Source organism: Euleptes europaea, chromosome 15 (genome assembly GCF_029931775.1).
Source record: "Euleptes europaea isolate rEulEur1 chromosome 15, rEulEur1.hap1, whole genome shotgun sequence".
NCBI classification, from domain to species: domain Eukaryota; kingdom Metazoa; phylum Chordata; class Lepidosauria; order Squamata; family Sphaerodactylidae; genus Euleptes; species Euleptes europaea.
In genome coordinates this window covers 52,222,036-52,246,754 of record NC_079326.1, presented here as the reverse complement: position 1 = coordinate 52,246,754, position 24,719 = coordinate 52,222,036, and the positions used below count along the sequence as shown (strand labels likewise).

Below are 24,719 nucleotides of genomic sequence, written 5' to 3'. Positions count from 1 at the left end.
GATTAATTCCATGTTGCTTCTGAAACGTGTAAAGGTCCATGACCACATGGCTCTCTCCATCTGAACTGACACCCTACTAGGAATGCCGATTCTGTGGGACAGGCCTGCAGAATTGGTCTCACCTACCTGGCTATGGGCCTTTAAAAGTTATAGCAGCACCAAAGTGTGACTCCTTCCAAAAGCAATCCCTACAACACTGCTCTAATGTGTAAAAAGGGTACATGACTAATATCAGCAAATGGGCCAGTGAACCTCCGGTTTTTATATTCCTCACCTCCTGACACACTATCTACCACAGCTACCAACTTGCTGGGGAGTCCAACTGAGGGAGTGCAAATGGAGGGACTGTAAAACTGGCGAAGCCGAATTTGGCTCAGTTTTGTACTCCATTGCAGAAAAAAAATTAGTCTGATGCATCTATTAACTTTTCTGCTTATCACATTATTGTACAGCAAATTAAATATTTTTAGCAAATAATGTAGCATGTGTTGTACACATTTTAAATTGCTCAGCTAAAAAAACTGCTCCAAAATTAAACTGTTGAAAATTATGTGTGAGAGAGAAACACATATGACTATTCAATACCACTTTGGACCATTGGAGAGCCAGCGAGGTGTAGTGATTAATAGCGGTGGTTTGGAGCGGTGGATTTTGGAGAACTGGGTTTGATTCCCCACTCCTCCACATGAGCAGCAGAGGCTAATCTGGTGAACTGGATTGGTTTCCCCACTCCTACACATGAAGCCAGCTGGGTGACCTTGGGCTAGCCACACTCTCTCAGCCTCACCCACCTCACAGGGTGTCTGTTGTGGGGAGGGGAAGGGAAGGAGATTGTAAGCCGGTTTGATTCTTCCTTAAGTGGTAGAGAAAGTCGGCATATAAAAACCAACTCTTCTTCTAACTCAAAATATTTTCTCTAACTGGAAACTGCTCTCCTGAGGCAGGAAAGAGTATTCCAATACCAGCTAGCCAAGATCTTTTAAACTACAGATGCAGGGGTGCAAGCACCGGGTCATTCCTGACCTATGGAGTGACGTCACATCCTGACGTTTACTAGGCAGACTTTGTTTATGGGGTGGTTTGCCAGTGCCTTCCCCAGTCATCTTCCCTTTACCCCCAGCAAGCTGGGTATTCATTTTTATGCAAGGCTGAGTCAATCTTGAGCCGGCTACCTGAAATCAACTTCCGTCGGGATCAAACTCAGGTCATGAGCAGAGCTTCTGACTGCAGTACTGCAGCTTCCCACTCTGCGCCATGGGGCTCCTACCTTATTGGAGTAACTGTTAGCAAAAGTTCTTTGTGTGGTATTCAACCAGCTGGCACTAGACCCCTTATGTTGTCATTTTCTTCCAGGATTCTATTGAGTTTATACGCTCGGTTGCTAGAGGTTTGGAACAGGACTGTTTGGGGTGGCCATTCTTCCAGAAACGAATGCCGACGACTGTCCAGGCGCTGAAAATGGTGCAAAAAGCAGCTCTCTGTCATTTGACCATGGTGAACTGCCGAGGACATATTATATGACCGTATTGGAAAGGCTGCACTAGCTACCGGTTAAGGTCAAACCAGACATGACACGACACGGAAAATCTGTGAATAAAATCTCCTGTGGCTTTTTGAAAACTGATTAGCAGCACCACACGGCTACTCTGAAGATCAAGGAAGGGTCATGGGGTGGGGTGGGGAGGCAGAGGAGGACAGGAAAGTGTTTGAAGCCTTCCTTCCCCAAGTCCAAGAGTTACTGGCATAGCAAACATCTCAGATGTGAGCAAGTTGATGGCTATTGTCAAAATCAAACACAGCAACGGGACTTATTCATTTTATTTATGTTATTTACACCCTGCCTTTCTCCCCAGTAGGTACCCCCAAACAACTTACATCACTTTCCTCACCTCCATTTTATTCTCGCAACACATGAAGCTGCCTTATACCGAATCAGACCCTTGGTCCATCAAAGCTAGTATTTTACTACTCAGACCGGCAGCAGCTCTCCAGGGTCTCAGGCAGAGGTCTTTCACATCACCTGCTTGCCTAGTCCCTTTAATTGGAGATGCTGGGGACTGAACCTGGGACCTTCTGCATGCCAAGTGGATGCTCTACCACTTAGCCACGGCCCCTCCCCAAAACTGCCTTTCAGAAGAACACATGAAGCAGCCTTATACTGAATCAGACCCTTCGTCCATCAGAGTCAGAATTGTCTACTCAGACCAGCAGCGGCTCTCCAGGGTCTCAGGCGGAGGTCTTTCACATCACCTACTTGCCTAGTCCCTTTAACTGGAGATGCCAAGGATTGAACCTGGGACCTTCTGCATGCCAAGCAGATGCTCTACTGCTGAGCCACGGCCCTTCCCCAATTACACTGTGAGGTATCTTAGGACTGACAGAGTGACTGGCTCAAGGTTACCCAGTGAGCTTCCATGGTAGAGTGGGGATTCAAACCTGGGTTACCCAGATTCTAGTCCAACACTGTGACCACCACCCTGCACCGGTCCTCTGATGAAGAGAGGTGTAAGCTGCAAAGTCCAAAGAAGACAAGGCAGTGCCTTCCCAGGGGTTGAGACATATGTGAGGGGAGCACTTCTGACTCGTTTGTTGCCTATGCTTCTGACAGTGACAGTATCTATTTTATGCTCCTCCATCACGTTGCTATGTTAAGAAAAATCTGCAGCATTTTCTAGCCGCAATCAGGCAGCCACATTAACGAGAAAGAGCCGAATTGACCCAAGAGGTATGCTTGGCTTCCACAGAACGATCTTGGTGGCTTTCCACTGAAATTGTAATATCTGTAGGGTTGCCAGGCCCCTCTTCGCCACCAGCGGGAGGTTTTGGGGGTGGAGCCTGAGGAGGGTGGGGTTTGGGGAGGGGAGGGACTTAAATGCCATAGAGTCCAATTGCCAAAGCGGCCATTTTCTCCAAGGGAACTGATCTCTATCCACTGGAGATCAGCTGTAATAGCAGGAGATCTCCAGCTAGTACCCGGGGGCTGGCAATCCTAAATATCTGTCTATCATAAGAAACTCAACTGGCAATCCCCGGCATCCCGCAGAAAGGGCTCCATTGACTGTTGCGTGCTTTTTATGGGTTTCGTCAAAATGAGTGCAAAGCTTGCAGGAACAAGGTTCCTGAGCCACCACAAACTGACCTTATAGTGCCTACAGAGTGCTTATTAAAAAAAGTTAAGTGGTCCAACGTTCGTTAAAACAGAAAACCGCAACGCATAGCCACATTTTCCCCCTTCTGAGTGGCAAGGCACCAGTTTCCAAAAAGATGGCAACTAACTCAACTGTGGCAAGCGAGACGATGGTTTGGCTCCGAGTGGTTCGCTTACTTTTCGGGCACCCTTTAGTTTAAAAGGCTGCTGTTTGCGGAGGCCTCAAATGCCCTCGTCTCTCCAAAGATTTCAGTTGGACTGCTCCATTAAGTGGCATGAGCACTATACCCAGAGAAGTTTTACAACACACTCTGGGAACATATTAGTAACTGAACAATGGTTTGGGAAGGCAAAACAAATCAATTCTGGAAAAGGGGGGCACGATGGAACTTAACAGCAGGACAACCCTTGGCAAATAAGGATATTTATATCTCCCTAACCCTCAGGAATGAGTCACACGTACTGGAAAATATTAGATGACATTAAACTAAACGTATAACTGTCAGCTCTGTCTTTAATTAGCAATTTAATCTATTGCCTAAGTTTTCCCCCTAACTTTTAACTATATAATGGTTTCCTGCATTGTGCATCTGAAGTATTTTATAAATTTTAGCACAAATGAGGATTCGCTGAAATCATTCTTTTAGATGTCCAGGCTGAAATCAGCAGGTCTATGTGGCTTGAAACTGTAATACTGAAACTCTGATTTTTTAAAAAAAAAACTGACATACAACATGTACATTTTGATGTGCAATCCATGTATTCCCCCCTTATCTGCCCAATTTGCACAAGCATTTACACATCCAGTTGGAAACTTTTTTTCCTTATGGAGAGATTATGCCATGGGTCAGTCTCCGGGAAATGAGACACCTTCAGAGGAAGAGTTCTACCAGGCGGATCCAGCCCCGCTGGGCCTGCATCAGGGTTTGCAGCCTGAAGGGGTATCAGATCCGTCCCAGCCTCAGGAGAAGTGTAGTAGCGCCGCTGTCAGCTCTCAGGTTGCTGACCTCCCAGAGCCTCCGCGGGACTCGCAGCCTGAAGTCTGGTCAGGACCACTCCCATCCTGTATGGAGCCTGCATCCAGTAGCCCAGCTGCTAGCCCTCAAACTGCTGACTCACCAGAGGCTTTGTCAAGGGCTGACAGAAGGAGGCAGCGACAGAGAAAGGCACAGTGCTTGGCTTGAGGCCTACCGGCGCTGGCTGGAGGCACAGAGCGGGTAATCTTCGCAGGATGAGGACTAGCACGTGAACACATGAAGCTGCCTTCTACTGAATCAGACCCTTGGTCCATCAAAGTCAGTATTATCTACTCAGACCAGCAGCGGCTCTCCAGGGTCTCTTGAATGGGATGTTCCTCTTTGTCTGAACCTGGGGACTACCCTAAAACCCTTCCTCCTCCTCTCTCAGTAGCCATTTTGTCTTTCTCTTTTCCACATGGTCTGCATGGAGGCAGACGGTTTCTACAGATCTCTCCTGTAAAAACCAATACAATCATACTTGCACTCACATGATGCTGGATTAGCTAGCCACTTGTATAGGGAAATGTATTCTTTAGATGAGGCTTTCTATCTTTTATCAACTGCAACAAGAATGTTAACAGACTAAACTTGAATAAATGTAAAGTCCATCGCTGTTAATCACTACACCATGCACCAGAACCTAACTACCATGATTACTTCCTGGCTGAATTACTTAATAGATGGTCACTGGATTTAGCATCAGGTTAACAGAGCACATACTAGATGGGCAGAACAATACCTTAAATGCCGCATCCCCCAGCACACACGTCTAGTGTATCAACTGTGTTGGAAAGTCTCCAGAGTTTTGCTATGTGTAGCTGCCAGCTGGTTCCATTTATTTTTCTTCATTTTTCATATTTTGAATGTAATAAATAATTAATCCAAGGCTTTGTAACTTGCTGACCAGATACAAATGCACCACGTCGCAATGCTGGGTAAGGTGTTGCTAAGAAACTACATACACTATGTAGAAAAGTGATGCGTTCCCAAAGTAGGCTAAATTATGAAGGTCAACCGTTAGACGCACTCAAACTCTGAAAAGTTCACCAACCCTCAATGACTTGAAGCTACTGTCAAGATTGGAAACTCTCAACTGAAGTTTTGTTGAGAACAAATTTAAAAATCACAAATATTCTGCCACACGGGGCTTTCTTTGACAGATTCGGCTTCAGCTGATTTTTATTTTTTACAAATAAGCAAACCCCACTGTTAGGAAAGAGAAATCCAGAGAGTTAAGTGTGTTAGTCTGTTGCTGCAAAATGAAACAGGAGTCCGGTGGCACTGCTTTTTATGGTGTAGTTCATTATTAGGGAAGATATTATGAAATTAATCTGATATTATAGTTGTGAATTTTATATTATAGTTGGCACTGTACCAGTGCATTCCTGCACTAGTGTTGGGGCCCTCTATGTCAGCATCTGGCCTACTCACGCCACCGTAAGTGGCCCCAACGTGGATGGGGAGGGCTGGATGCCAGTCTCTGGGCGCTGCCATGGCATAAAGGCCTGCAGCGGTGTTCTTGATGGCGTTCCAGCGTCCCCTGGGGCATCCCCAGGGTGTTTCGGGGGATGGGGCTGCCTGTAGGCAGCCTCCTGTCCCCTTTTGCCCCGTAACACCAGGGCCGAAAACAGCGTTGGTGCGCCTGCTTTTTAGCAGGTGCAGTCTCGCTGTTCTCTATGGGGTGAAAAGCCCCATTTAAACTTTTAAAAGCCTACAAAAGGTTTTTTTAAGGTTTTCGGCGAACAGGAAAATGGTTTGGAGGCGGCGTGGCGGTGCCTCCTCCACGCCAACCCCGGCCACCAGAGGCTCAGGAATGCACGGTCACTATTTGTTTCTGCTTGTGCTGTGATTTTATGATTCTGAGTTTGTTGTTTGCTATGACTTTGAGTCAATGCAATGAAAGTATTTGATCTTTAAAAAGTTCAGAGCATAAACGCTGGTATGTGACAAAAGGAGCTTTTGACTCTTGAGAGCTTATAACCCAAATATTTTCTTGGTCTCTAAGGCGCTACTGGACTAAATCTAGCATAAACTGACTCGCGGAACTTTATGCTACAATAAATGTTGTTAGCCTTTTTCTACTCGCGTCTTATTTAATTAAGAGAGATGTCTAAGAAAATAGGTGACGGTGTAAGAAGATATTGTGGGCAATCCCAGAAGGTTCTTCAAAAGTCCACAGTCCTGAGAGAATAAGCATGCAGGCTAGGGAATGGTGATTTCATTCCAAAAACAGAACAGAAAATGCACAGGGGAAGGGTGAAGATAGTAATAGAAAATTATTATGAATATAAGATAAGAGTCATGATAAAGGTAAAGGTCCCCTGTGCAAGCATAGGGAGCAAAAAATCATAAGGGAGCTGCATTTGACAATTCTTTGTCAAAAAAAACCAGACAATGAGGGGCAGGAGGAGGAGTAATTCACACAACCACATATTCCACTGAAGTTCCTTTTTTCCAGCCATCTCATGGCAGACATTCACATGCAACTTTAACATATGAAAAGTTTAACATCGAAGATAAGGGTGACATGCAAGAAAATCGAAAGTTAAATACAGACTTAAACAGTCGCCCTGTTGACTTTTAGAAATATCTTGTTTTATTGAACATTTTATTTTCCAATTTTTTTCCTCAGACATTTTCATAAAGAACCGTCTCCTTGGGGGTGCTTTGTCTCCCAGCACCATCTCCCTGTTCTAATAACACGATGATTACAAACCCTGGAAATTGTATTAAAAAATGTAAAATGGAGAACTATAGCTAAACATTGATAGCCAATTCTTGAAGCATGGATAAGAAAAGACACTAGAAAGCAACGCCATCCTGCCTTCCGTGAAGATAGTTTCGGAGGGCAGCCGTGTTGGTCCACCACTCCAAACCACTGCTACTACACCACACTGGCTCTCTTAGCTGGCTCTAGTCCTCTGGCTCTAGTCCCCTAGCCATTTTGGTTGCTCTTTTCTGCACCTTCTCAAGCTGTGCAATATCCTTTTTTAGGTGTGGTGACTAGACCTGTACACAGTATTCCAAGTGTGGTCTCACCACAGATTTGTACAAGGGCAGTATGTTTGTTTGTTGCTGCTCTTGTTTAACAGCGGATACAGGTATCCTGGTGAGATAGTTAACACTTTTGCTTTCTAATGGTTCAATGTACACAAAACTATTTAAAATATTGTTTAAAATTACATTCAGGCTATGGGTATAAAGTGTATATAAAACATAAATGAATATGGGTCCCATCCCCAAGATATCTCATTATGCATATGCAAAAAAATCCAAATTATTCCAATATACAGAAAGATTTGAAATACAGACCACTTCTGGTCCCAAGCAGTCAGGATAAGGGATCCTCAACCTGTACCTTGAAAATCCTGCTGGTCTCTAAGGTGCTACTGGTCTGAAATCTAGCTATTCTATGCAGCTCTCTTTGTAAGGAAACATGCATACTCACACAAACACAATTTATGCAACACAGTTCTGATTCTCATTAGGAAGGATTTTCTAACAGAGCAGTTCCTTGGTGGAATAGGCTTCCTCAAGAGGTGGTAAGCTCTCCTTCCCTGGAGGTTTTGAAGCAGAGGCTAGATGGCCATTTGTCAGCAATGCTGATTCTATGACCTTAAGCAGATGATGAGAGGGAGGGTATTTTGGCCATCTTCTGGGCATGGGGGGTCACTCGGTGTGTGTGTGTGTGTGTGGGGAGGTAGTTGTGAATTTCTTGCATTGTGCAGGGGGTTAGATTAGATGACCCTGATGTTCCCTTCCAACTCTGTGATTCCTAAGGGAAGCCAGGAATCCAAGAGAAGACACCAAAAGGTGTGCGCGTTTAAAGTCTGGGAGATGCACAACCCGGGCACATTTTCTTCCTGTTAACAGCCCGCGCAGGACAAAAGAATCACCGAAAACAGACAGACCTGCACAGGCTCAGGGGTGAGCTGGACAACGTGCTGCATTCGCTCGTTGTGGTGATGCCTGGACTCCTCTTCATAGATCACGTCCCGCTCGTGCTGGGGGAGGTTCAGGAAGCGCCGGATGGTGCAGAGATTTTCCCAAAGGGTGCGATTTTCCGGACTCGGGTTTTCTTTCCAGCGGAGCAGTTCACATAGCCAACCCTGCAGTGGGAAGTCAGAACATTGGGAGCGCTGAGCTTATGGGAACTTGTTTACTGCTAAAAGACCTCTTGCTTCTGTTGTTCTAATGTTATTTATTACAGATGGTTCTTTCCATTCCCGCTACCTATCTGTTAGCAGCTTATTTTACAGCATTGAGAGCTGCGGCGACCTGAAGATATCGCGCACGTTATAATTTTGCTAAAACTCAGACGACGTCCTCCAAGTTGCCCCAAAGCACACATATGAGTGCACAGGGGCAAACTGGGGAGGGGCCGTGGCTCAGGGGAGGGGCCGTGGCTCAGTGGTAGAGCATCTGCTTGGCATGCAGAAGGTCCCAGGTTCAATCCCCGACATCTCCAGTTAAAGGGACTAGGCAAGTAGGTGATGTGAAAGACCTCTGCCTGAGATCCTGGAGAGCCGCTGCCGGTCTGAGTAGACAACCCTGACTTTGATGGACCAAGGGTCTGATATAGTATAAGGCAGCTTCATGTGTGTTCATGTGTGAGTCATCTAACTACAGAAAGCAGCATTTTCAGTTCATTCAGGAATGAACAGAATAAGGATCTAGATCGTCCTGTTTTGCTAAAGCAATGGGATGTGGCCTTAACATTTAGACCTGCTCTCTCCATGGATCTTAAGTTGAAACTCATTCAGCAAAAATTATGTTTAGGATATATTGTACACCACAGCGACTCTTTAGCAAAAGACTGAGTAAAATGTTTAACTGCTGGCATCGTAACTCACAGGTTGCATCCCTTAAACATACTCTATGGTCATGTCCTGTCATTCGTTTTTTCCGGAAGAAGTTATTACTGATATCCATTTTGTATTAGAATGTTTATTGATTTTTGAGGATGCTTATTTACTTTTAAATTAACCACCCATCTCTTGGAGGCTGATGGTCAACGAAAATAGACCTTCCATGCCCTTACTGCAGCTAAAAGACTCGGATTACAACATTGGAAAGCTAAAAGCCCACCTCTGATAAATCAAAAGACTGAGGATCTTACAATTCTATCAATATTTGAACACACGGCATATAGACGACAATTGTGTATGGACTTATTTTTAGATATTTGGAAACCTTTTATGGAAACTTATGTGTAGATCTGCCACCACTGTTGTTATACTTTTGTATCTACTTTATGTAGCTGAGAGCCAGCGTGGTGTAGTGGTTAAGAGCAGTGGTTTGAAGTGGAGGACTCTTATCTGGAGAACTGGGTTTGATTCCCCACTCCTCCACATGAGTGGCGGAGGCTAATCTGGTCAACCGGGTTGGTTTCCCCACTCCTCCACATGAAACCAGCTGGGTGACTTTGTGCCAGTCACAGCTCTCTTAGAGCTCTCTCAGCCCCACCTACCTCACAGGGTGTCTGTTGTGAGGAGGGGAAGGGAAGGTGATTGTAAGCCGGTTTGATTCTTCCTTAAGTGGTAGAGAAAGGCGGCATATAAAAACCAACTCTTCTTCTTCTTCTTTACCTTTTTTCTTTTCAAAAACTCTATTTAGTTACTGGGTTTTGAGTTTTTTCCCCTTGGGTTTTTTTTTTTTTTTTTAAGAAAGAAATTTTTAAAAATCCATTCCTCACATTACTGGGCAATATATATATATTTCCTTTGAGTCTTAGACTGTTCAGAGCTGAGTCGGCTGTGTGAGTATAGTATCATTAAAGTAAAGAACGTCCATATCTGAAAACTCCAGAGCTCCAACACGATGGAAGAGTTGAATAACAACTCATAGTTGGGAGATCACAAATGAGAAAGAAAATGTGCAGAGAAGATGGAACTTGTCCACTGGGGAGGGACCGTGGCTCAGTGGTAGAGCATCTGCTTGGCATGCAGAAGGTCCCAGGTTCAATCCCTGGCGTCTCCAGTTAAAGGGACTAGGCAAGATCTCTGCCTGAGACCCGCTGCCGGTCTGAGTAGACAATACTGACTTTGATGGAGCAAGGGTTTCATTCAGTATAAGGCAGCTTCACGTGTTCATGTGTTCACTCATCTTCTGAAGTCCTACTTTGGGAACTCCCCCCTTCTGAGATTAAAGCCTGGAACAGGGCCCTCTCTGTCATGGCACCAAAACTTTGGCACTCTCTCCTTAGGAAAACTCATCTGCACCTTTCTGTTGCTACCTTCTGCCAGCGGGTGAAATTGTTTTTGTTTTGTTTGGCGTTCCCTCAGAGATCCCTCGTTCCTGCCCAATGTTTTAACTGTTTTTTTTTTTTCTGTATGTGTTTTAGCTCTGGTTTTAATTGTTTTAACGATGTGTTTTTGGTTGGTTTTAGTGGTTTTTAAGATGTGGGTTTATTATGTATGTTTTCAATTTGTTAGCCGCCTTGATGGCCCTTATGAGCGCAGAAAGGCAGGGTATAAATTTTGTGAGCCAATTAATAAATAAAGCTGGCACACTGACAAAATCCCAGTCAGAAGAATTTCTGGAGGGAATCCTTAGGAGCGGCCCTCTAAACAACAAACCAGGGAACGAAGTATTACATGTTGCCCATTATCTGGCATCCAGCTCTGTAACAATTTTTTAAGCACAAAGAAAGAATGCAGAAAAGCTATGTGTGCTTGGTTTGTCAGCAATTGATGAAAGCAACATGTACCTACCCACCACCTGAAACGTATGATGGATTTCAATTCATTCTGTGGAATATTGTGTGTGTTAGGTACAGTCAAGTCACTTCTGACTCATGGCGACCCTATGAATCCATGTCCTCTAAAACGTCCTATCTTTGACAGCCTTGTTCAGGTCTTGCAATTGAGCTCTGTGGCTTCCTTTATAGAGTCAATCCATCTCTTGTTGGGTCTTCCTCTTTTCCTGCTGCCCTCAACATTTCCTAGCATGATTGTATTTTCCAGTGACTCTTGTTTTTTCATAACGTGACCAAAATACTATAGCCTCAGTTTAGTCATTTTAGCTACTAGGGTCAGTTCAGACTTGATTTGTTTTTTTTGTTTTTTTGGCGGTCCACAGTATCCGAAACACTCTCCTCCAATGCCGCATTTCAAAGTAATCTACTTTCTTCCTATCAGCTTTCTGTGTACATCTTTGGAATAGTATCATATAGTAAATTTTACAGGGTTTTCTTCTAATAATCTATCTTGCCTATGGTCCTAAGAGAATAAAGGAGGGGTGTCAAACTCATTTGTTACAAGGGCCAGATATGACATAAATGTCCCTTGGACGGGATGGGCAATAACGCGATAGTCCAGACTGGGAGCGGTGTGTGTGTGGCTGCCTCAGCTGGTGAGCATGCAGCAGGCTTGCAAGCCCAGATCGGGTCTGGGGAGTGGCTGCCTTGGCTGGGTTGCAGGCCACATAAGAGCTCTCAAGGGGCCAGATCCAGCCCGCGAACCGTATGTTTGACACCCCTGGAATAGAATGATACAAGCTGTAGGGCAGAAGGACAATGCTTGCTAATGGGTGGAGAACTCTCTTAGCCTCAGCAGCTAACATATACACAAAGGGTACATGGCTCTCATCGGTTGAATCTAATAACTAATGGCTTCTTTACCATGTACATCTGTAAAGCCTGGTGAAAGAGGAGACTTTGCTTGTACCTGCAAACATATGTCTCCTGTACAGCTGTGCTTAGATCGTCCCTTCGTTGTCATTTTTTACAAGGAGGAAACACAAGGCAATCTGATGTATCGTAAAAACATGCATTTTCAACTCTTGCTAAGTAAATTATTTTGACAGTTTTATAGTCCATCGTCTTCTAGCTACGGTTTAGCGTTTAGACGCAATGTGCCCAACCCATACAATATTAGAGGGCTTTTGTCGTAGTGATACTGAAGAAATGTCAGCGACTTTGTCTTTCTTTTTTTTAAGGAGCACCTCAACACTTAGGTGTTTTTTTTTTTTAAAGAAGACGATGAAGAACAGCTGGTTTTCATAAGCCTATTTTCTCTACCTTTTTGAGGAGTATCAAACTGGCTTACAATCTCCCTCCCTTTTCCCACAACAGACACCTTGTGGGGTAGGTGAGGCTGAGAGAGCTTTAAGAGAACTGTGACTAGCCCAAGGTCACCCAGTTGGCTTCATGTGGAAGAGCGGGGAATCGAACCCGGTTCACCAGAGTAGAGTCCGCTGCTCATGTGGAGGAGCAGGGAATCGAACCCGGTTCTCCAGATTGGAGTCCACCGCTCATAACCACTACACCACGCTGGCTCTTAAACCTTAAAAGGAGGTTTAAAGTCCCCCCCCCCAAAAAAAAACCCAAAACAAAACTTACAAATGAAGGTACCTCAAAAGAAAGACTCGTCACTAGCCTAAAGCGCGGTCGAAAGCTTTCGACGGACCAACTTGTAAGCCGAGGATAACTCCCGATAGAAGGTGCTATAAAAGCCCCCGATAATATTATGTCGCTGTTTGTCTGACTCTCCGCTGCGTCTTCTGCCTTTACTCCCTCCCCCCCAAAAAGGCAAGATTTGATTATCTCCGCTGCATCAGCCAAGACAGCAACACCAGCTGTTCTCATTGTGAAGCCTCTTCCTCACGGCCTACATGTTAATAACCTGATCATTCCATTTTCTCCTTCAACTGCCGGCTGCAGCGCAGCGAAGAGACAAAAACCTAGGCCCATCTGCAGCAGCTGTGGGCACCGAACTGTGAAGCCACCCGGGATTTATAAACTAATCTGTAACACAACACTGCCTTGTTTTTACAAGCGAGAGGCCACATTTGTGCAGACCTGATTTTTCCTTGCAATAAGCTAGGAGTTGGGGGGGTGAAAAGAAGATATCCAGTTATTTGCTCGGAATAAATATCTGTCTTGAGTGTTTTAAGTTGGTATGTGGCTAACCACGGAATCAGGTGATGGCTGACATCCACCGACATCTCTCACCCCTAATCCCGTATCTCTTTAATAATGATGCGGGTAGGGGGGAGAGGGGAGAGAGAGAGAAAAGAAACCCCCTCTCAGCTCCAAAAGTGTTTTCTCAGGGGTTTCCTTGGTACAAAAGGAAATAATTTTTGAAATGTAAAATAAACCATCTGTGGGGGGAGAAAAATAAGCTCCTATTTCTCCATCCAGCTAAACGCTTTCAAATGTTTCAAGCAGGTACGGTTAAAAGCCTCCCAAGGGAAACAAGAGCACGAAGACCAGTTATTTCGCAATATTTTTTTTTAAGGGAAAGCAAAAAATCCTACGGCTGTTCAAAGTCAAGGTTTTGAGGCAATGACCTGCCAGAGGACGCAGCTGGCCCCATGAGAGGGCTCAGTCCAAACAGAAACAAGGGACAGAGGAGGGCGACCATCTCTCCTTCTGAGCGTGGAATGCCTCGGCTGCATTTGATTGATAAGTGCACCTATAATCCGCGCTCATTACAGCCACTTAGCCTGACACTGCAGGCCTCATTATGGACTGGGCGCTGGCTGCCATTTGTCTTTAGGAATTACAGGGCTCAACGTGCCAAGCCACTTGGAAGGTCCTGACAAGGAAGCTCGGAGAGAAGGACGCTGCAGCCTGACCATGTGTGCCTGCGTGAGCAAACCAAATTAATTTCTGGCATGGGGGGTTACCAGGCGCAGGTCCCACCCTGAGGACATCGGGGAACATCTCAGTTCCTCGGCGGGCAGGGGCTAACAGCACGTCTAGGGCAGCCCAGTTTGGAAAGTGAATATTTGTGCTATTGAGGGAAATATTAATCCAGTTTTCTTCAGGAACTATTTGCTTGGCTGATCGGATGAAGGGATCTAGCCTTCTAGCGAGCCCGCATGCACATGCACACACACACCACAGCAGGGCCCAAGAAATCTGTGATACTTCACAGCCTCAGACATATTGCACCATCCATGCCCAGCTGCCACAATAATTAGCTTATGAATGTATCAGCTGGTTCTGCAATTTTTATAAATAATAACTAACCTACCGAGCAGAAAGATTTCCATGAGCCTAATATTAGCCAGAAATTGCTCAGCCCTCCCCACTCTAATGTCATTGTGCTAAATGCCCTCTTCATGCATGCAATTTTATAACCACTGGGCCTCCCTCTGATACCCATCTATAAATATTTATTCGGCACCAGCAATGGCAATTCATTTGTGTCTGCTTCCTTCCTAACCACGGTTATTTGTTTTCTCCTTGTTCCACGGTCTATCTGTACACTCATCTACAACAGACTTTGCTTTCATTCACTATTCCTCTTAATCCCCCCTCTATTTATTTAAGCGGCTTTTCTCCTAGCCCATTCAGAACTATCTAACAGTCTACAAAAATGGGTCCTGGGTGCCATACAGAAGACAACTCTGCCCCAGCGCACGGGTCCAAACTAGCCCTTCCTAACCAGGTAAAAGACAAAGTGTGTGCGTTCTGTAAAATGTTTTTCCCATATTTAAATAATCTTAGTTTGCCATCCAAGAAAGTTTTGCAGTATCAAGCAAAAAAAAAAAGTGTAAATGTCAAATAAAACAGTGACAGATGACAGTATTCTCTATTGAATAGCACCGTTGCTGCGTGCATGTTCGATGAGAACTCATGAATTATTAATAAATAAATCTCCCTTTTCTGTTTTTTTAAAAAAACACCCGCAAGTTGTGGGTATTTTTCCCTCTCCCAGGAAGGCAGTAGCAGAGGGAGCCATGTGTGTTATACTGAGCATTCCAAGGGAATTATGTCCACAGAAGAAATGCTGATACAGAACTTTACATGGATGGAAGCATTCAGGTTGCTTTCAGGCTTTCAGTTAACGTTAGTGGTGCCAGGGAAGACAGGGGAACAGAGTAGGTCAGATTCAGTGAAAGTGGATGTATGTCGAATTCACCTCCCAGGAGATGTTCTGTCCTCAACGTAGCTGACCCTTTAGTGGCCCAGTTCTCTCAGTCCACCAGTCTCATGCATAGGTATGCCCAGTAGCTAACTTCAACATCACTGTGAAGAGCCTGCCCCTATTCTTGTGTGTGGGTAAAGTGCCGTCAAGTCACAGCCGTAGGGTTTTCAAGGCAAGAGACGAAGGCCCCTTTCAGATTACTGTTCTAAGCCTGGTGTCATCCGTCGTTGGCCCGTTTCCAAGTAAAGCGATACAGAGATGGGCGTTCATACAGCTAGTTTCAATCCGTCTATGAGCCGACTCTAAAGCGCTCTGGCCAGTTCAAACATCGCCACTATTGTTTTCCCGTTTTTGGGCGGCATGTTCTTTTTCGACTTTAAGAAAAAATGTTCTAAGATGAGCGCAATAGCACCATAGCAATCCAATGCTGGTGATAGAGCACTAAATTGCTACATCACCAGCATTGGGATGCACTGGGTTGCTATGGTGCTATAGCACTCATTTTAGAACGTTGGTATTTTTTAAAGCCGAAAAAGAATGCACAGACAAAAAAGGTGTGTGTGGGGGGGGGGGGGGAAGCAGTCCTTTTGGAAGTGCCCAAGACAGTTCAAACAGCACACTGCGTCAATTCAGAAGAGTAAGGAAGAACTGAAAACAGGAGAAAGCAGAGCTCTGCAACGCCGATGGAACACAAGCTGCTTTGTCTGAACAGGTAAAAAAATATGTTAGCAGCCAGAAGCCAAACTGGTTGTGTCTGAACTGATACAAAAATGCAACCCGCATTTTTAGCAACCCGCAGCTCAACCAGATTATCAGGGCAGTTTGAAAGGGGCCTAACAAGAGTTGCTTTGCCATTGCCTTCCTCTGCATAGCAACCCTAGAATTCCTTGGTGGTCTCCCATCCAAATACTAACCAGGGCTGACCATGCTTAGCTTCCGAGATCTGATGAGATCTGGCTAGTCTGGGCCATCTAGGTCAGGGCACTCCTATTCTTACCATGTTTTTAACCTGAATTATCGGCTGGAAACTGGTCAAAATGCCAGTTCACCTTCTCATGAGGAGTCCTCAGGAGCATATTTACCTAGGTACTCCAATATCGAAACAGGATTTCTGCCTCCTTTGAGCCATAAACAGCATATTGGAGAGGCTCTACCCCTACGTCTCACTCATCTCCAACATCAAAAATGCATTGTCCTAACAATGCTGTCCATGCGCTACATACAGCCAGATAAAGAGAGAGACACCCTGTAGATTTCCCTCAGTGCTGGAACTCTTGTCCTCTGAACAGCTGTCCAAGTTAAACTTCACCATCTTTTGGGAGCACTGCAAGACTTTTAAAATAAGACTGTCACCCCCATTTTTAAATATCTACCGTGAATCATACAGTTTTAATAAAGCTGCTTAAATTTGCATTTCAGTAGAAGTCAGTAGTTCTGAAAAACAAAACGTGCATGTTATTTTCAGGCGCTGCCTACAGGTGTAAAAGCAGGAAGCCCCTTCGGAGAGGTATTCTATCCCACCTGCAAAAAAAGAAAAAGACCTCTTCTAAGACGTTTGGGAACCGCTGATCTAGCTCATTCAAACCAAGCAGGAGGTAGGTCTGATCAATGTCTGGATGGTAAACAAGGAAGCCACCATGAGCTCTCTGAATAACGAGAGGGATGTATAAAATAAATGGCTAGGCATGGGAGTTCTCACATCTGCCCCATTTCATCTGTTTTTATTTCTTTTCTTATTTTCTACTATGTGTTTTAAATGACTGACCGTGGCACTGCGTGATAATGCCATGCCTGACCAATGTAAACACAACACGAATTGTGGATTGTAAAGCCAGCCTTCAGTAGCTCACCAAAATCTTCTGAACATGGAAATGCAGCGATTAATATTTCCGTTTGCCTCTACAGTTGCAGAGAGGGTGTCAATATTGTTGCAGGGCCTCAGTTGGCGGCTTTGTTTTGCACCCCAGCCGGCCTGCTTGCCACTGGAATCCCACCCAGTTTCTTACATTTGGAAAACTTGGACGGATAAGCTCGCCTGTCATATCTTGATATGGCATTAGCGTGTCTTAAGTATTTTAAATTGGTAAAACAAATATCAGCGTTATTAATGTCCTATTTTTAACTTCCGGATCTCCTTCCCAATGGCACGCCTTTCCCACAGCAAAAGAAAGCATCTGCTGGGGAAGGACGCTTTCCCATTCTTCTGCTCAATCAATGCATACATTTGGGTATGGTAGACAGAAAGCCCCTAGAGGAAAAAGGAGGCGGAGAACTGGAGACTCATTCCCCAAATTGATCAGCGATCCCTTTTTAGCTGCTCAACCCTTTTACTTCTGTAATATTTAGGTCAGAAACAGCGGCTGAGAAAATATCATTTAAAGCACCTGCTAAAAGGGCTGCAACGTACACAACATGCCCCATGTAAACAGAATTTGGACCTCAAATTATTAGGTTTCCCCGCTTAAAAGCAAGCAGAACTAAGCATATGTTTTAAGCCGTAGCCCACAGTAGACAGCACTGAAGGTAAGGCTCATTCGTTAGTTTCCTGGACAGTCAAATTGCACACGCTGTCACAAGCTATGATCAGATCATCAACTGATAATTTACCTTTAAAAAGCAAGGAGTCGCAGTTGGATCAGGGCTACAGCTTGGAAGGAAGAGAGCGGGGATAACACTTCCTGCCTTGCTGCTTCCCTGAATGTCGCTGCCCTTCCCTCCAGGCTATTAGCCCTGTTTGGGGGAAGGTGGTAGACAGGCAAAGTAATGGTGTCTGTCTAGGGTCACGTCCCTGAACTGACCTGGGCCAGTGGAGGCTCCCAAGCGGGAGATGCAGGCCCCGCTGATGGCTGAAGCAATGTTGGTGAGCCCCCAATGAAAAGTCCTACCCAACAGCCGGCAAGGAAGAGCCGGGCAGGCCATAGGACAGGGAAGTTTGGTTGGGATGCTCCCTGTGCAGGCCAGGCCCTCCAGGCAGTGCAGAGTGGAGCTGGGGCTCTGCTGCTGAGCCACGCCCACGGGCGATCCCGCGGATGAGGCCAGCAGCATCCCCACACTTCTTAGGCCACAGCAGAGGCCCTGGAAGGTGGTGGTGGTGGTAGAGGAGGAGGAGGAGAGTTGGTTTTTATATGCTGAATTTACCACTTAAGAAAGAATCACCTGCTTACAATCAACTTCCCTTCACCTCCCCACAACAGACACCCCGTCAGGTAGGTGGATAGGGTTGCCAGGTCCCTCTTCACCACCGGAAGGAGGCTTTTGGGGCAGAGCCTGAGGAGGGCGGGGCTTGGGGAGGAGAGGGACTCCAATGCCATAGAGTTCAATTGCCAAAGAGGCCATTTTCTCCAGGTGAACAGATCTCTATTGGCTGGAGAGCACTTGGAATAGCAGGACATCTCCTGCTAATACCTGGAGGTTGGCAACCCTGTAGGTGGGGCTGAGAGAGCTCGAAGAGAACTGTGACTAGCCCAAGGTCACCCAGTTGGCTTCGTGTAGAGGAGCGGGGAAACAAATCCAGTTCACCAGATTCGCCTCCGCCGCTCATGTGGAGGAGTGGGGAAGCAAACCCAGTTCTCCAGTCCAGAGTCCACCGCTCCAAACCACCGCTCTTAACCAGTACACCACGCTGGGGTGATGAAGGCCAGTCACAACTTCCTCCACTGACATCCAGGGCTTGACAAGAAGGAGCACAAGTCAGCTGCAGCACAGACCATCCCGCCCTGGTCTCTCCGCTGTACTCTGCTGAGTTCTGGGAGCCAGATGGAGATGTGCAGAAGAAAGGAAGGGAGAGAGAGCACTGGACGCTATTGGGAGTTTGTGTGTAGATCACTGGGTGGAGGGGGGGGAAAGATACAACACAAAATGGCGGCAGTGGTTATGATTCAAAAGTGAGTGGGGTAGGGGACCCTGCTTGGCCCAGCCCCCCCACCCCCCCGCTAAACTCCTCTGCTAGATTGAGATCATTTTCACTCCTGCAGTTTAAAGCGGCTTCTGATCAAGCGGAACAGAAAGCGAAGGAGGCGTTTGTTGTACAAGTATAAGAGCTACAAAGGTCAGAATGCTTTATATGACTTACAAATGTCTCCATGCTGACAGTGTGTGGCACATGTAAACCGCACAAGAGAAAGAAGTGAGAAAAACACCCGAGGCCAGAATTTTTAGAATTGGAGGGCAAGACATTTTTGCTGCTCTTAAGTCGTTGGGAAGTTGCGGCAGACAGACTTTAAGGGAGCTGCCAACGCTCGGCTGAGGCACTAATGTCCACACGGAAGCAAGGAATACGCTGCCCCAAGCAGTTTATTTTTGAAACACCACCGGAATAGGACAGGCACCATTACCAATACATTTTCCCTTGCAGTGACTGTCTCTCAGGCTTTTAATTAGCTGACCTCAAACGGCTACTTGTTTAGCTTTATATTCTCAAACTACGTCTCTATATATAGATAGATGTATAGTTTATAAATAAATGTTTCTGCGCTGACATTTTGCAAGGGTTCCAGCGAATGCATGAGTAGGCAAATGAGGAAAATTTTAGGGAGTGATTCAAAAAACCTCGACTCAAAGATATATGGTAAGAGGATATTTCCTCACCCACATCTTCAGTGCAGAAAATGTCAGCATCTGTGACAAAAAAGGCAATGTGTGATGTATGCCTTTAAAGAGATTAAAATTGTGCTATCAGTGACAGACAGATGACTTTCTAACGGTACTCATGCAAAGGCCCTAAAACAAATGTTCAGCAGTAATTGTCTTCACATGAGTCTACGGCAGCACAAAATTAACCAGGTAGTATTCCAAAATGGTTCTTTCGCTGCACAGCTCTCCTCCTATTAATCCAGTACATCTCTGTGAAAAGGGCCCTAAGGGATTACTCTAGAAAAGGGAATGGATAAAAGGCTACTTTTGATGGTGAACCAGTGTGGTGTAGTGGGTTAAGAGTGGTGGCTTGGAGTGGTGGACTCTGATTTGGAGAACTGGGTTTGAATCCCCTCTCCTCCACTTGAGCGGCTGTTGCTAATCTGGTGAACTGGATTTGTTTCCCCACTCCTACACACGAAGCCAGGTGAGTGACCTTGGGCTATTCACAGCTCTCTCAGTCCCACCTACCTCACAGGGTGTCTGTTGTGGGGAGGGGAAGGGAAGGTGATTGCAAGCCGGTTTGATTCTTCCTTAAGTGGTGGAGAAAATTGGCATATAAAAACCAACTTTTCCTCTTCTTCTATTACGGTCCTTAATGAAATCTTGACAAGAAAGTCAGCGACCTAACTCTGCTCTACACCATAATACTTGAACACATGAAGCTGCCTTACACTGAATCAGACCCTTGGTCCATCAACGTCAGTACTATCTACTCAGACTGGCAACAGCTTTCCAGGGTCTCAGGCAGAGGTCTTTCACATCACCTATTTGCCTAGGCCCTTTAACTGGAGATGCCGGGGATTGAACCTGGGACCTTCTGCATGCCAAGCAGATGCTCTACCACTGAGCCACGGCCCTTCCCTAACTACTAGGAGTTTAATCAGCAACTGCAAAACTACTCCTTACCTTTATTTTATTCCCCTGCTTCCATTTAAAGGATTTAGATGTCATTAACTTTGTGATGACAGCAGTCGCCATGACAGATGAGCTGTTTCTTTGTTTTCATCACACTGTGACTTAACCCTGAAAAGATCTATTTATTTCATAAGAATGGTGCAAGAAAGACCACCACTGATGAATTATCACTACATGAAAGGGTGAAGGGGACACCTGAACTCACCCTGTTCCAATCCGTCCTGCACTTTCCCTGCTTCAAAATGTCAATTAATTACAATCGTGTGTTGGATCTCTGTAAAGTAGAGGATTATTTACTTCCAGATTTAAAAAAAAAAAACCCCAATTATTTATTTATTTTTAATATACAGGGGTACAGAAAAAAGAAAATGGGAAAAAGAAATTTGGGAGAAAACCATAAGTAACAACATGTTTGTGCCCAAGCAACTGTGCTTAAATTTCCCTATACCTTGGCGCCCCGGTATTTCAACATCTGCCCATTAATTTAGTATACATCTAGAGTACACACTTAATATAAAGAAAAACCATTAATTAATATTAAGAGAACAAGCATTTAAATACGGAATTCTATAGCTAGTATACTGATTTTCTCATTTATTATCTATTATATCAAGTACATAGTTAAGTAATACCTATTATATGATAATGATATTGTATGTGGGTCATATGTATATTTTTTACATTGGTTAAACTAACACCACCAGCTGTACATTTTAATTACCATGAAAACATTTAGTATTCCTACCTACAACAAAACAAAGTTGATCTAAGAACTTATATATTTATCATATGTATACATTTTGTAAGGATTTTAGCCATGTTGCAGAAGGCATGCACGATCTCCCGTTTTGGTGTTTCCCCATGATCCTCTGTGATCCCAGAAAGATGTAAAAAATTGTTGAAGGTACTCCCATGTTTCAGCACAGCCTACCAAAAATGATCTGCCACAATGATCTGCCACAATTAGCCCTTAGTGCGAAGGAGATCCTTCCTGTTTCTCACACTTTCCCTTCCTGCTTCAGTTACCTGAGACTGTCTGTTAATGGGGGAAGAGGAAGGGTGGCCGCATACTTTCCAACCTAGACCTCACAGTAAATGAATTCTTCAGAGGATAAAATATGCGCTCTTTTTAGGCACTTCTTTTGCCCCAGGATTTCTTATTAAAATCCCAAGAACTCTTGTGTTTCTAAGCCCTCATGGATGCAGAAAGAAGGCTGAAAATACAATGGTGAAAACAAAACATCAAAATCAATAAGGCAACCAAAAAGAACATACCTTTATTACGTAATTAAATATGTAATTTTTACATCAGTCTGTTGCCATTTTTAAGAGTCAACTACAAATTTTCCAACAATTGAGGGCTACACTTCCAGAATATTCTAGGTTACTTTCCCCAGCATGCAGAGTATCTCCCTTAACAAGATTACGGCAGCTGCCAGGGAACTCCCTCCTGTCTCCACTGGACTGCATTCCATTTTTATACTGTTGATCTTCCAAGGAGCTCAAGGTGACATTCTTAATTTGCTTCCTCCATTTTACCCTCGCCAACACACTTATGGGGCAGGTTTAGGGTTGCTAACCTCCAGGTTGCTAATCTCCTGCTATCACAACTGATCTCCAGCCGACAGAGAAAATAGCCGCTTTGTCAATTGGACTCTATAGCATTGAAGTCCCTCCCCTCCCCAAACCCCGCCCTCTTCAGGCTCCACCCACAACATCTCCAGGTATTTCCCACTCCGGAGCTGGCAACCCTAGGCAGGCTGGATTGGAGGGAGAATGACTGAACCAAAGAGAGGATTTGAACCTTGGTTTCTCCAGCCTTATCCAACACGCTGAGTCTCCACACTCAACAAATAAACAGGATTCTAGAAGCAGGGGTCCTCAAGGAAATCCCACCCTCCAAATCACTCCTCCAGCATTCTATGAGTTCTCAACATCCCAAACAGGCTAATTTTCCTTTCCCTCCCTTATTAATTTTAACTAACATTCACTTAAGAAAGTCCCTTTTTTCTTTTAACTGACATTCAACTGTACTCCCCATTCTGTGGTCCAAGAGCACGTTCTGACCTCCCCTAGGCTGCTTACTGGGGGAGGGGGTTCCTTTGGTGAAGTTTCCCAAATCCCTTCTTTGTGTGGCCCAGTTTTGTTACTTCCTATTAGATACCAGTGATAGTCTAGGGAATTTGGGGTGGGGGGAGAATAAATCACCACCACCCCAGCTGACAGGGGCTTCAACTCCCCCCACCTTAGAATAAAACACATACAAAAATATAAGAACAGCCTGATTACTTAACTGGCCCTTAATCAAAGAAGAAGAGTTAGTTTTTGTACCCTGCTTTTCTCTACGGTAAGGAGTCTCAAAGCGGCTTACAATTGCCCCCCCCCCCCAAACACACACACACAACAGGCACCTTGTGGGTAGGTGGGACTGAGAGAGTTCGGAGAGAACTGTGACTGGCCCAAGGTCACCCAGCAGGCTTTATGTGGAGGAGTGGGGAATCGAACCTGGTTCTCCAGGTTAGAGTTCACTGCTCATATGGAGGAATGGAGAATCAAACCTGGTTGTCCAGATTAGAGTCCACTGCTCTTAACCACTATACCACGCTGGCCAAACACATGTACCACCACCACTTTTTTTCTTTGTAGTCAATTTACAAAGTCTTGTTTTTCTACATGGAAAAATCTTTCCCATGCCTGCAGGTGATCCCATTGCATAGCTTTCATCATCCATGCAAGAGCTACCCAGAATTATAGATTTTTTTCCCGACACTAAAGCCATTGACAATGAACAAGCTTCCCCCTTTATTTTTAATTTACTAGCTTTCAGCTTTCCTCTAGATTTCAACATCCACGTGCCCCAAATACTATGTGATCCTTTTCCTTCAATGTTATCAGCTTTGGCTAAGGAGCGGAACCAGAACTGACATTTTCTCCCATCATGCTTTTAGCTCTTTAGCAGCGAACCAGATACAGTGCAAGCGAACAGTGTGACCATGTACCATGTCGGAATCACAGCATCTTCTAGCCCTGTCATGGTACCTGTAGGTCTGCATGGAATTGCTATTCTGAGACTGATTTGTCCAAGAACTGACTGGAGCGGGGGGAGACAGGAGGAATTACATAATACCAAGTATGGTTAATTGCTAAAAGCCGTGAAAGTGTTTAAAGTGAAGCCTTCATGCCCTCTTCAGAGAACACTGAACATGATACAGGACTAAGATGCTGCACTGGTTTAGCATATGAACACATGAAGCTGCCTTATACGGAATCAGACCCTTGGTCCATCAAAGTCAGTACTGTCTACTCAGACAGGCAGCGGCTCTCCAGAGTCTCAGGCAGAGGTCTTTCATATCACCTACATGCCGGGTTCCTTTAACTGGAGATGCTGGATATTGAACCTGGGACCTTCTGCATGCCAAGCAGATGCTCTACCACTGAGCCACAGCTTCTCTCCAAGGCTCTCCAGGGTCTCAGGCAGAGGTCTTTCACATCACCTACTTGCCTAGTCCCTTTAACTGGAGATACCACGGATTGAACCTGGGACCTTCTGCATGCCAAGCAGATGCTCTACCACTGAGCCACGGCCCCTCCCCATTGCTCATGATTTTCTACTGGCTCTCCATAGGAACTTAAGAGCCTGGGTAGATGGTGTTTATAATACTTATACGTTAAGGTGATGTTTATGTGTTTTCTGGATTTGAATTCTTTCCTAGGCTTTAAATTTTAGATGAGCAGATGGATACTTGAGGGTAATTCCTCAAGTTAAAAAAAAAAGTGGAAGCTCCACTAGTCACATCCAGCCAAGCTAGGCGAGAATATAAAAAGCTCACGCTGCAGGAAAAACGGTACCTTGCTCATCAAGAACAGTCTGCCAGCATTCGGGAAACTGACCCTGATAGGCCAGCTACAGTAAACAGCACCTATGAGCTCACAGTACAGTTTTGATGTGGCTGTCTGCGCTCACAGAATTTCTGTATTCCAAACAGAAAGCCCCCAGCTATCTTCAGGCTACCAAAAGCCATGCTGAAGTGTCGTACGAAAATCAACACTACCTGCTAGAACTGTGAAACGAAAGAAGACTTGCTCATGATGCAATGTTGGGCAAAGTGACAACAAATTATGTCT

The 24,719-nt window shown here is 45.0% G+C and overlaps 1 protein-coding gene across 2 annotated transcripts in view; it reads right to left on the bottom strand.

Annotated features, from left to right (window-relative positions):
* Nucleotides 1-24,719, bottom strand: part of SATB2 (SATB homeobox 2) — a 177,384-nt gene that overhangs the window by 32,680 nt on the left and 119,985 nt on the right. For both annotated transcript variants that reach the window (XM_056861366.1, XM_056861367.1), the window contains one exon: nt 8,079-8,276. In XM_056861366.1, coding sequence (XP_056717344.1) covers nt 8,079-8,276 — 198 coding nt within the window. The remainder of the gene's footprint in view (nt 1-8,078; nt 8,277-24,719) is intronic.